This window comes from Muntiacus reevesi, chromosome 2 (genome assembly GCF_963930625.1).
Source record: "Muntiacus reevesi chromosome 2, mMunRee1.1, whole genome shotgun sequence".
Classification (NCBI taxonomy): Eukaryota; Metazoa; Chordata; class Mammalia; order Artiodactyla; family Cervidae; genus Muntiacus; species Muntiacus reevesi.
Genome location: NC_089250.1, coordinates 6171066 through 6185047, shown reverse-complemented (window position 1 = coordinate 6185047; position 13982 = coordinate 6171066). Strand labels below are relative to the sequence as shown.

The 13982-nt window shown below is 41.4% G+C and overlaps 1 protein-coding gene across 2 annotated transcripts in view; it reads right to left on the bottom strand.

Moving 5' to 3' along the window:
- The window catches only part of SPTLC3 (serine palmitoyltransferase long chain base subunit 3), a 160578-nt gene extending 146985 nt beyond the window's left edge, over nt 1-13593 (bottom strand). Inside the window, exon 1 of one of the 2 annotated variants that reach the window (XM_065920874.1) lies at nt 12895-13593. In XM_065920874.1, coding sequence (XP_065776946.1) covers nt 12895-13005 — 111 coding nt within the window. In that variant the 5' untranslated portion in view covers nt 13006-13593. The remainder of the gene's footprint in view (nt 1-12894) is intronic. The other variant, XM_065920873.1, reaches the window with a different exon arrangement.
- Nucleotides 13594-13982: the final 389 nt, after the last annotated feature.

The window sequence follows — 13982 nt, the reverse complement described above, 5'->3', positions numbered from 1 at the left end:
TAGATACAGGGGTATATATGTACACACACACACACACACACACACACACACACACACACACACTGCTGAATCATTTTGTTGCACACCTGAAACCAACACACTGTTAATCAACTACACGCCAAAATAAAATTAAAGTCTTTCTTGTATCCGTTGAGGAAGGACATTTGACGAAGCAAACTCATTCTGTTGATTCTGAAAGTTAGAACCTATGACCAAAAACCAAAAGAAAAGTGTCTCCTAAGCCACCTGAGAATGACCACCAGAGACGAGCTTGGCCGTACAAGTGAGGTGTGTGTTGTGGCATTTCTTTCTCTTGCCAGGCAGCTGGTGACTCATAGGTGAGTTGAAACCAGGGTGGGGCTCCAGAGGCACACAACTGCGGTTCTGAGTCACTCGGCTGAGCTCGGGGAACTGAAGTTTAAACAATGGCTTTTCTCTTTGAATCAAATTGAAACACTTTCTTCTTGCACTTTGATTATGCTGAACTACCACCTCTGAACCCCAACCAAAACTTCTCATTCCTTGAAGATGGACCAAATGGTACCTGCCATTGAGTAATCTGAAGAAGCAGAAAGCCCCCCTACCAAGAAAGAAAGTTGCCCAGGATTCCACCAGTCTTCCTTTCCTGTGTGTTTATCAGGATTTGGCTCATGGTTTCACAGAACTATTCTCCTTACCTCCTTTCCTCCTCTGCCCGTCACCCTATAAAATCCCTTACATTTTATACACATCTAGAACAGTCTAGGTTCAGTTAGCCTACAGCCTGGCTCATTCTTTGCTTGCTTTTGAAGGCAGAATGTGTCCTTAAAGAGGCACTGCTTGAATGCATACAGTTTCTCTGGCTGAAATCTTCAGTTTTCATGGAAGGCAGTGTGCGTTTGATTTTCCACGAAAACCTTTTGCTCCTTGGGAAAGTAGGCATGATGTCTCCAACCAACCAATTCCCCCAGAGTATTGCCCCACAATGATTTGTTTCTTTGCTTCCAAGAAAACCTGATAACATCCACGGACACACCTATAATTATCTGATTAACTATTTTTTTAAAAGTTATTCTGTATTGTGGTATAAACAGAAAAAAATTAAAAGTAACTTCTCCCAGAGCAAGGCTAGTCTTGATTAGTTTTTATCTGTACACCTGAATCAACCGTTTAGAAATTCCAGGCATTTTTTTTTTTTAACCATCATAATTTATGGGTCCTAAGTAATGGAGGGACACAAAACATGAGTCATCTGACCGGTATAAAGATTGATAAAACACTTTGAAAAAAAAGTAAACTGATATTCACGACCTATTTATTTCAGCCATTGAGCCATTTTCTCAGGCCACCCTGTGGAAAACTTCTGTATCTTTGCACGTAGGCACTGATGCAATGGGCTTCGGAAGAACTGATCAGTGAGAAGCACATCCCAATAAATGAAATGCCAGTCCCTCTTGCATAAACTTACAAACCAGTCCATCAAACCTTATATAAGTTATGGGATTTTCCAAGATACCCTCGTTATTTGCATGGTTTGGCAAAAGACCTTAATGTCAAGGACTCCAACAGAATTCTGCACTTTGAGAAACAGTATTGTGTAGAGGTTCTAGAAATTGGCAGTGGATAGGGGTCTGTCTTATCCCAGATTGGCCATTTTGAGATATTAGGCAAGTGAGTCTCAGTTCTGCTCTTTACTCTATTGAGAAATATGTTGCTAAGACCTAGAAAATGAGATAACATGCTTCTCTGAGATCTGAGATCAATTCTGCTGTGAATATTCTAGCGTTTGAGAAAATCTGGAGCCTGGTTTCTTTCAGACTATCAGAGTAGATGACTGGGAAACATGCCATATTGCAAGACCTAAGAATTTTTACCACGTCATCAATGTCATTGCTTCAGGGAAGCTCAACAAAGGAACCAAGAAGTGAATTGACTTGCATTCCCATGCTGGGTCTGGAAGCAAGCCTTTGTGATGGCATGCACTTAAAAATGAAATTGAGGATTCATGAAGGTTCAGGAGAAGGTAATTCTGAGGAACACACATGCTATATATATATATATATATCATTGACAAAGGTCAATGATTTTTAATGAAAGATTTAAAGGAAGGTCAATGATTTTAAATAAAGATTTATAGGAAGTTGTGCTATCTGGTGTGCCATGTAAAATCACTTTGCTGCCTGGCTATGGAAATCTAAGATAGAAATTAACTTTATTCAAGACTTTTATAATCTCATAAATTTAAAAGAATTACTATGACTGACCCCCAAAGCTGCTCTTCTAAGAGTAATGACCAAAATAGCACTTCATCTCTTGCTATGAATATATTTACTGAAGAATAGAGGCACTGATTTTTTTTTTTTAACTTCCTACCTGTTTTTATAAGGAATAGTTGATGGAGTTGGTGTGCAGAGTAACGGCCTACTGTGTCCAGTCCTTTGAGACGTCCCTGAACTTAGAGGCAAAAAATGTCTGAGATTCTTGTCCAAACTCTTTCCCCTTCATCCATGTCTCTTTGGTTTCATTATTTTTCTGAGCTCAGTTTTTTCCATCCATGAAATGGGTCAATAGCCTTCAAAGCTACACAGTATTGTTATGAGAGTCCAACAAGATCTTGGATATATACATAAGGATCATTACAGCTGATGCTGAAAGTTAAAGGGGTCAAGCACTGGTTAAATTTCAAGAAATTGTTCTAAGTCTTCGCATGTGCCATCATATCTATTTCTTACAAGGAATCCAATGGGCAGACACTATCATTATCCTCATCTTCCAGATGAGGAAACTGAAGCACAGAGATTAAGTCACTTTTCCAAGGTCACAAAATGATGACGTGAAGCTGAAATTCAAGCCCAAGCAGTGCAAAGGAGAGGCCCTGTTCCCAATCTCTATGCGATGGTTCGGTTTAAGAGAACAGGAGGGCTGTGAGATGTGGCAGCAGTTTATGTGATATTGCATGCATGCACACTAAGTTATTTTAGTCATGCCCAACTCTTTGTGACCCTGTGGACCATAGCCCACCAGGCTCCTCTGTCCATGGAATTCTCCAGGCAAGAGGGCAAGAGTACTGGAGTGGGTTGTCATGCCCTCCTCCAGGGGAATCTTCCCAACCCAGGGATCAAACCTGCCTCTCTTATGTCTCCTGAATTGGCTGGCAGCTTCTTTACTACTAGCGCCAACTGGGAAGCCCTTTTGTGATAAAAGGGGTCATACTCGCCTCCTATTACTTGCCTTCCATGTGGGTGATTATCTGACTTCTTTGAATCTTGGATCCTTATATATAAAATTTGAGAGTGATGGGAGAGAATTAACAATATTTCAAAAAGTATAAACATTTGGTGGGATCTTGTGTGTGGCAGCAATCATTAACTCTAAATAAATATTGATTTTTCTGACATATGTTTTCTAAGATACACAAAGAAAGAGGCTCCCTCCATGTGTCTCTTATTTTGGGAAATAGGGAAAAAAAGAGGTCTTTACATCTTACATGAGACAAATGCAATATTGCAGCATCAATTTTGAAGTCAAAGCTAAAGAATTTGCAATAGCTGGTACCACTATGAATCATCAAATACCTTACTCCCTGGCTGTTTACTTTCACAGGTGGGAGGTTTCCAATAAAATGGACCTTTCCAGAAAGGTCCTTGGTTGAGATATCAAGAGACTAGAATGATGAGGGTGTCTCACACTGGTGTGACCTCTGAGACAGCCACTTAACTTTGTTGAAATTCATTCCTCCACATGTAAGAAAGACAGGGCGTGGAATGGAATTGTAAGAATTTCTATACTAAGTTCCTTTCCTGTTAGCTGGCTTATACTAAAGAAAACAACAACAAAAAAAGGAAATGGCTCTTGATCCCTGTAGAATTACATATGTACAGCAGGGGAGTTTCTCAAGAGGGACAGTCTCTGCTGAGTCTTTATTTCATCTCTACTGTGCTGGGCTAAGTTGCTTCAGTTGTGTCTGACTCTTTGCCACCCTACTGACTGTGGCTTCTCTGTCCTACCAGGCTTCTCTGTCGACGGGATTTCCCAGGCAAGGACACTGGAGGGGGTTGCCATGCCCTCCTCCAGGGGATCTTCCTGACCTAGTGATCAAACCTGCATCTCTTATGTCTGTTGCATTAGCAGGCAAGTTCTTTACCACTAGCGCCACCTGGAAAGCCCATCTTCCATCTCACTAGATGTGAATTTACGCACCACTCAGGTTTTTTGTTCAGGGGTTAAGCTTTCCAGTGTCAAGTGAGTGGTTTTTATAAATCTTGCTACAGTCAAAACTACATTATGAAACTCTTTCCAACAAGAGAAATCAAAATGTGATGTAAGCCAAAATTCAATGTAAATTTTGCCTCAAAAGAAGAAAAAAAAAGAGTTATGGACAAATATTGAAGTCTGGCTAATACTTAGGGGTGGGATGTGCTGATTCCACAACTTTCTTTGAAATGCACCAAACATATGGGTTGATGGCTGGGTAGAGGGATGCACAGACAGAAAACTGTGTGGTAAAAGAAATATAGTAAAATGTTAATTGCAGATTCTATGTGGTAGGTATATGAGTATTCATTGCAGAACTCTTAATTTTCTGTAAGTTTGAAATTATTCACAAAAAATAAAAAAGAAAGAAAAGAAAAGAAAAAAGCCTTTAAAGAAAAGGCTTTTCTTTTTTTTTTCTAGTGATTAAAAACACAGACCCTGGGGCCAGTCTCCACTAACAGGAGGTTTAATCTTAGGCAAATTTACTTAACTTTTCTATAATATAAAAATGCTTTGCATAATTAAGTTCATAAGGTTCTGAGAATCAAATAAGCTTGTGTTTAGAAAGTTCCTAGCATACAGTGTGATGCAAAATTTGTTAAATTAAATTTTAAAAATCATCTCATATACAGGGTCATGAATGGGAAAGCAGGTTATTCTGATTTTTCTTGGATATGCAATCTTGAGAATGCAGAATTTTTATTAAAACCAGATAACAGGTCTCTATACCCTGAGGTATTAGTCATTTTCCCTCTAATCCAGGCATATTTCATCTTCTATTAAGAGGTAGTAGAATCATCAGGATAAATTAATAATATTTATATCTATTTTAATTTCCTTTAAAACGTTCTGCTTGCTGAAAGCGTGTTCTCTAACCACAGACTTAGAGTATACCTAATATTTGGATATCGACATAAAAGTATGTAGTGGTCACACAAAATGGTCACACAAAATAACCTAGCTATCTACTGATTTTTAAAAAGAGGGAAGTAAACAGTAGTCATGTTCTCCAACCAAGGATAGGAAACCTTTCATTACTAATTAATTAATTACTAATAATTCAATTAGTAACTTATTAATAAGAGGTTAGACACTTCAAAACCTGCAAAGTAGACTATGCATCATATGGGTGGGGACTTTTCCATCTTTTAAAGAACCAGCAAATGGCAAAGAAAATAAAACAAGCTGAAATCAGGTCTTTAATCACTGTACAACCATTATTGAGCACCTACTGTGTACTGGCTCTGGTCGAGGTTTCCGGGGATTCAGCAGTGAGTACGATAGAAATATCAGCCAGAGCTGAGCTTCCATTCTAGAACCAGAGGCAGGCAAATACAGAGGAAATCAATCTATGTGTGTACGTGCAGATGGTGTTAAGTACTAACGAAAACAAGCAGTTAAGGCAGGCAGGAAGCAAGGAGGTCTGCAATTTTGATAGGATTGCGAGTAGCATTTGACTTGAAAGGAGGGAGGGACAGTCACCTGGGTTTCTGGGAAGTGTAAATGGGAGAGGATGTGGAGATATCCCCAGGTGGGTGGATCCTGGGCTCCTGGCTCAGGGGTGACTGGGACACCCCAAGCACCCAGAAAGGGGAAGGAGCTGAGTCGTGGATGGATCAGAGAGTCCGTGGCACCTGTGCTCATTGTAAGGATCTCAGCTTTCACTCTGAGTGAAATGGGGTCCACGGGGAGGATTTGGGCAGAAGAGTGAGCTCTTGATGTCATTTCAACAGGATCATTCTGCTGCTGTATTGAGAGCAGTCTTGCTGGTGGGAATGGAGGGGGAGCAGGGTAGAAGCAGGGTATGAAATTTAAAAGATGTCTATAAGTTTTTAAATCATCTTTCCATTGAGAAGTAGGTGGTTTTTTTAAATTTGTTTGCTTTTAAAAGAGACTTTAATTACAGATCTAATACATTTTTACACAAAGCTTTGAAAGACAAAAAATGCAATTGCCATATGACATCACAAAGCATTCTAATTTGTTCTGTCTTCATTTATAATACCAATGAAAAAAAATACAATTGAAAAAAAAAATCTCTACACTTACAAGAGTCTTGCATAATAAAGACAGGCTGCCTCAATCAAAGTAGCCTCATAACAAATATAGTAACACTATCATCAACTTGCTGTTCTTAAATTTACTTTTTTACTTTTGGTAAAAATCTAAGTAGGCATTATATGCCTGTTTATTCTCAAAGACTGTGCTTGAACCTGGTGGGCTTGTGACTGCTTCAACAGGTGTTCATGAAGCTGACCTCTGAAGCTAGGGTACAGAAGGCCGTGAGAGTTCTGCTTCACTTACAAGAAAACTCTTGGAGCCCTCCCTGCTGATGGGGACATAAGGGCAATCCAGCCCACAGTCTTAGCTTGCCCTGTTTCTCAGCCATCTCAGACTGCATGGGGCATCAGAGTGAGGACTCCTTCTTGCAGGCGAGTTCTCCAGGCTCAGCTGTTCTAGGTCCAGGTAATCGAAGTCCTAGCTATCACGGAACCGGGAAGAGCTATCTCTGCGGGGTGTTTTCCTACCCAGCAGTGTCCATGATCATAATGAAACAGTTCTTGTTCAGTGTCGCTCTGTCTGGTACGGGTGGTTATTCAGTGGCAGATAGCCAGGGAATGGGGAAAAAGGATGAGGCTTCCAAAACCATCAAGGTGAGAGAATGTGGGGGCTGAAACCAGAGCGGTTGCTGTGGGGAGGTGAGGAGTGGTCAGATTCTGGATATCCTGTGAAGGGAGGATCATGAATTTGCTGACTCATTCAATGCAGAATGAAAAAGTCATGAACGAGGCCATGTTTTTGGTTTGAGCCACTGGAAGAATAGAGTTGTCATTTTCTGCGATGGAAAGACTCTAAAGGAAGCATGTTTGGGATAGAGGGGGTATCAGGGGCTCAGTTTTAGGCATGTTAAGTTGGAGATGCCTTTGATCCTCCAAGTGAAATATTAAGTAGGCCATTGGAAATGGCATATGTACACATAATACATAAACATGTATAGTGATGTTCGTATAGTGATGGGGCAAGGTCCAATCAGGAAATATTTACAGTTAGGAAAGAGAAGGGGAACAAGGACTGAGCCTTTGGGTCACTCCACTGTTTAAAGGTCAAGGAGATGAGTAAAGCCAGGAATAGACACTGCAAAGGAAGAGCTGGTGATATAAGAGAGTCATAACCTGGAAGCCAAGAGAACAAAGTGCTTGAAGGAGGAGGAATGATTATTTGTGTCAAGTGCTGCTGACAGACCAAGTAAAATAAAGCCACCACTGGATAAGGGAATTCAAGGCATAAGACTGTCATTTATTGAGCATCTGTTGCATGCCAGGCATTGTATTGAATATTCTTAAAATAGCAGAAGAGGATTTAGAGATAGCTGTAGGCTAACTTCCACAGATAATAGCTACCATTTATTGCTGGGTACACATGTGAGAGTTACTGAGAGCCTTGCATACACTATCTCATCAGATCTTCACCATTGCCTTATGAGATGTGGATCAGAGACATGAAGCTACTGTTCCAATGAGGCACAGCTAGTAAGGGTCAAACTAGGACTCAAACCCAATTCTAGCTGATGTCAAAGCTCGTTTTCCTGCGCTTATTCTTCCTTAAGTGGTCCCCTGGGAAATCCTGAGGGGTGCTAGGTTGTGAAAAGCCACCAGAAAAGAAATATCTCCCTGGAGAGTTCATTTTTACTCAAGGTTTTAAGGCAGTATATAAACGTAGTTTTATAGTAAAAGAAATATTTTGAAAATAGTATTAAAAAGTGGGGTACAAAATTCTAATATAAAGTTTTTAAATAGATTAATAACAAGTGGTCTTGTTGCTTTGGCTTGTGTGTGCATGTATGTGTGTGTTTTTTTTCTCCTTGGTAAGTCAATTTATGAATCCCTTTACCTTGACTTCTCTGGAAAGACAGTTTTATTGGTTTTTCTGACCGGGGTGAGAGTTAAGGTTCTTAATCTGGGGACCCGAGAAAGTCTAGGAAAACATGAACCTTCTACATGAAAATTCTGCAATACAGAAAATATCTATTAGCTTCCCAAAGGATCCTTGACTTCCCAAAGGATAAGCTCTACTTGGCAATGGAAAGAACAGTCAGGTATAACGTGTAGTTGACAGGATAATCATATTTACACAAAGCTGTTTTCCTGGGCAACTTGTGAAAACCCAGTTATATCATAGCTAGAGAATAATGGTCACCAAGATATATAAGTGCACTGTCTAACAAAAGGTTTGTATGTCACTTCCTATGAAGTTTGAGAGAGGAAGATTGAGCAGTAAAATGGTGTCGGTTCTATGACTTCTTGACACCTAATATTTGACATCAGGGTCTGTCTGGGCAGCCCAGTATATGTGGTTGAGTCAGGGTGTTCCTCAAACTTGCACACTCCAGGAACATGTGTTAATATAACAACTCAAAAAAATTAAGAAGTAAGATACATCTATTGCTTTTTAAAATATAAAATAAGTCTACATTAAGAAGATCCAAGTTCCCTGAAGCACTCTCCTTATGATTTCTTATTTTTCTCATCATGTAGCTCAGAAGGACTTCCCTGGCAGCTCAGCGGTAAAGAATCTGCCTTCAATGCTAGAGATGTGGGACATGCAGGTTCGATCCCTGGGTCTGGAAGATCCCCTGGAGAAGGAAATGGCAACCCACTCTAGTATTCTTGCTGGGAAAATCCCATGGATGCAGGAGTCTGGTGGGCTATAGTCCGTGGGGTCACAAATAATCAGACAGAACTTAATGACTAAACAACAATAGTTCAGAGATTACAGATTTATGGCTGGGAGCAAAGCCTCCTTGAAATCTACACTATTGGCCTTTTGAAGGATTAAATGACAATACTTAAAAATTAGGATATTCTCTTCCCCTCCTCCCCCACCTGGATTTCCAGCTTCTTTTGAAAATCATAAAATCTGTCATTACAACACTGTCCTGAGTAGTTGCTGTTGTTACCTGAGTCGCTTTGCTCTACTCAGGTAAACACGTGCTTTGTTACCGTTGTCTAGTTGCTAAGTAGTGTCTGAGTCTTTGCAACCCCATGAATTGTAACCTACCAGGCTCCTCTGCCCATGGGATTTTTCCAAGCAAGAATATTAGAGTGGGTTGCTCTTTCCTTCTCCAGGGGATCTTGCTTATCCAAATATTGATCGTGCGTCTCCTGCGTCTCCTGCTTGACAGGCAGACTCTTTACCACTAACCTGGGAAGCCCTAATCCATGCTGACTGCTTTCTGTTGTCCACACCAGGCCTTGCCAGCCTGCTGGGTTTGTGTCATCTCAACCTCTGCTATAATCAAATGATCTTCAACGTGGAAAGCGTTTGAGTGAAACATTATTTAGAAAGAATTGTGATGGATGAAGTAGATTATGGAGAACAGTTTTGAATATTTCTCTGAGCTGTGCTCATAGTGTTTGTTTGTTTCCAAGTGTTTAATTTGTGAATTAATGGCCCAATGACTTTCTATCAATAATATGGTGGCAACAACTTCTCACATGAATTTATGGGTTGGCATACTTTAGAATTTCAGTAAAACAACATTAGTTCAGGCCAACTAAGAGATAACAATACTGAGTAGGGAGATTAAAACAAGTGTATTTCAAAATAAATGTAGTGGATTCCTTGAGAATAATTAGGCTAACATCAATCTACTTCTAATTGTGTTTCTAAAGAGAATCATTTTCTAGGAAACTTTAACCAATAGATAAAATTAATTTATAATTGGAAGATATTAAATATACTTTAAAATATATGTTCTTTCAATTAACAAAACAGCTAAACCTGAACACATGCATCCTTCTTTGCCTGCTATTTCTTCATAGATAAGGGAGCAAGTTACAGACCTCCTCAGGTTGAATAATTACACTTTGGGTTTGACAGCATTTAAATGATTGTGCTTTTGCATTGCTGACATATGAGTTCACTGTGTTTGGTTTTACCAGTCAGATACTCATCTTAAGTGAGTAAGAGTGAATATTTTGCATAAGACACTCACCTTATGCAAAATACAAAATCAAACAAGATAAAAATACAAAGCTTAGGAAAAGGAATCTTTGCTAAAGATTGATGGCCAAAACTGTTTCCTCAAATTGAAGGCACTGAAAATGGTTGTAATAAGACTGCAGAATGATTTTTCTAGGCATTTTAAAGAAATAGAATACCCATGTGCTTACATGTTTATTGTTGTTTAATAAATCACCGTCATTCTTAAAACAACGACCACTTGTTTGCTCAAGAATCTATAATCTGAGCAGGGCCAGTGGGGACATGGAGAAGGAAATGGCAACTCACTCCAGTATTCTTGCCTGGAGAATCCCATGGACAGAGGAGCCTGGGTGGACGGTGGTGGTGGGGGCGGCTACAGCCCACGGGGTTGCAAAGTCAGACACAACTGGAGCAACTTGGGAGCAATAGGGACAAGTCATCTCTACTCCATAAAGTACAATGGGAACAGACAGACTCCAGGGCTGGGCCACCCACGTCTAAGCCAGCTGACTCAGGCAGGCGACCTGCTGGCAGTGCATCTTGCCTGGGTTACTTGGTTTTTCTCTGCTTGGGCTTCTCCTGAGCTGCTTTGGCTTCCTTCAAACATGGTGGCTGGGTTCCAAGACTGAGTTTGTTCTATGAGGACTGGGTTCAAGGTGCAAGCCTTTTGGTCAAGACTCAGTTTGCTTAAGGTGTCCTCAAAGCAAAATGGACTAAAACCAGTGACTGAGGATCATGATAGTAAAGGCAACCACACCTACAACCACAGAGGGGAAAACAGACCCTTGTCTGCCCTACTGCCCTAAGAACTCAGCAGGGTTTCTTCTTTCTGGATCATGCTTTTTAAGCCATAATTGAAGCTCTCAGGGGAAGCCAATTTCAACTTAGTAACACCTAAATATATCTGAGCAAATAGGTTCTGGATGTTCCTTCCTTTAGAAAGAGTTGTTGGAAAAGGCAGTGGCTGCCCTAATATTTCCTGCTGTTCTTAGGGAAGCGTCAGTAAATTCAAAGTTCTTTACAGTCTTGTAGGAGCACTTAGTAACAAATCTGGATTCTGGCTTTTCTTTTTACTTAGGAGTGGTCATCACCACTTAGCTAAGTCTCCAGCCTCAGACACTAGAGTGTGGTTACCGAAACCAAGATAAAGTAGAGACAGAGAGAGGGAATCCCCTGAAGGCATTTCTGCCCACATGAGAGCCCTCAGGGTCGGGATGGTTCAGAAGGTGAGCAGGTCAGGAGTCAGTGTTACAGTCATTTTAGGGGCAAAGAGAGTCTTGAGTGGTAGTGATCTGAATTGATTCAGTGATGAAAAGTTGGTGGGAATTAGTATGATCCCTCTCATGCAAATAATGAGACTTGAATACTTTTTCTTCACATTATATTGGGAGGGCCAATAAGGTCATTCAGGTTTGTCAGGAAGATAGCATGGAAAGATCTGAATGAACTTTTTGACCGACCCAGTAGTCAGCTGGAGGAGGACAGGCCTGAGGGTTTTAGTAGGCACTTCAAGGCTAGGGTAAGGCCTTTTGTCGAGAGAGGAACACATTCTGGAGACTACAGCCTATTCACAAAAGACCCAGACTCCAGAGTGGTTCCCCTCTCCACTTCTTTCGTCCCACTGGACACATGAATTTAATTCACTGAATTGTGGACTGGCCTCCAACCAGCCTCACTTGTCCTGCGATCTTAGAACCATCAGACTTCCCCCTCTTCCCCCCAGTTCTCCCCAGTGGGTTCCCTGCCACTCAGCTTCTCAGGAAAGCTGTTGGTTTGCCTATACTAATCTGCTCCCAAGCAGGTGAGGTCACCCTGCTGCTCCTGCTGCTCAGAGCAGAGGGGCTGGGCATCCAATGAGAAGCTGAGGACTGCCTGCTTGTTTTCACAAGTAGCTTGCAGACCCGGCTTGGCTCCCTCTTTGAATAAGCTGACAACATTTTTTGGGTTCCTTCTCCTCCTCCTCCTCAGCACATTCCCCTCAAACATTCTGCCACAGCAGGAGTGAAAATTTTTTTTAAAGCCTCACATGGGAAAACAATTCAAAGTCTGTTTGGTTCCTCTGTGCAGCATGTAACAATAAGCCACGCTTTCTGAAGTGTCTTATAAAAAGGAATGCTTGTGATGTCAAATTTCAAAGAAAGACTTTGGCCCCAAATCAAGCTGTGAGTTCTGACAAGGCCCCACGGAACCCCAAAAAGAAATCGCCGTTCAAACAGACAGGCATTCCTTCTCTACCAGGGGAAAATGCCACCCACTCCACATAATCTCAGCAGTGTTTACTTTCACTTCCTTTTTTATTTCTTATGAGGCATGGTGAAGGCAGTCTGTTGTGATTTTCTGATGGACTGAAATTCAGCGCAAGAATTTTAGCCTTTGCAACTGTACTCCCTGAAACGCTTGAGAGAAAACAACAGTCTAGTAGGGATGTTTGTACATTAGGGGTTGAAAGCTCTTGGATCTACATGTCTCCTCTCCTGTATAGAGAAGAAAGTCCCTCCTTAACCCACATCTAAACTTTTTAGTAGCCAAGCATTTGAAATGAGCCAAAGCGAAGAGTCCAAACGTGGAAAACACTTCCTGCCAAGGACTTTCAACGAGGACAGCTTCAAAGAGCTTTACAGCAAAATATTTAAGTTTTCCGGTCATTCAGATGAAGGGGGAGGGATCGCCTCTTACCTGGGCTTCTTTCACCACCCCGTTCTTCCAGCAGTTTCCCCCGTGACAGTCGGCGGCACTCTGATTGTGAAGCGTCCCATTGCAAACAGCACCACCTCCAGGATCAGCCATTTGTGGGAAATCGATGGAAGCCCCAGACTCCCTTCCAGAGGCCCTGGGAGAGCTTGAGTTTTGAAGTTGGTGAGGGGATAGGATAAATCACTTCAGACTGAGCGCTTGGAGGAAACCTACCAATCAGGCTTTTCCAGAAGAAGAGCAACAGCCTATCTTTGGGGCAGATCTTTGGAACTAAAAGCAAAGGATTACCTTTACATTCCTCAAATCAGAATGTGGCCTCCATGGCAACAAAACTGCTCCTGAAACTACAAAGGAGATTGCCAGCTCCTAGCCTGGACTGAGGCAACCGGCAGGCTGCAAAACCCAGTGGCAAATGGTGAGGAGGCTGGCCGGGAGGTGGAGAATCTTTTAAAGACACACACACACATACCACGGTACACACCCCAGGTGTCTCCTACCAAAGACGGTCAGTGCTGAATTGACATTTACCCCCTCCTCACCCTGCTCCTGCATCTAATTACATTTCTGGTTGTAAACCAAGGTCAAAGTCAACACTTCTTTTTGCTGTAAAAGAATGTTCAGAAGTGGTTGGCAGGGGCTAGAGGGAAGAGAGATGGGAAGTTACTGTTTAATGTTGGAGAAGATGGAAAAAGTTGGGGCATGAATGGTAGTGATGATTGCTATGTGAATGTACCCTATGCCACTGAACTATACACTTAAAAGTGGTTAAAATGGTAAGTTTGATATCATATATATTTTACCATAATACCAAAACGGCAAATGAAAACCGTTCAGAACCTATCTTGTGTTAAAACCAGTGACATCAAGGAGAAGTACTAACTGATCCAGAAACATGTGTGTCCAATCTCTGGGTCAGGAAGATCCCCTGGAGCAAGGCGTGGCAACCCACCCCAGTATTCGAGCCTGGAGAATTCTATGGGCTGAGGAGCCTGGAGGGCTACAGTCCATAGGGTCACAAAGAGTCGGTTATGCCTGAGTGACTGAACATGCATAACTGAATTACCTTTATT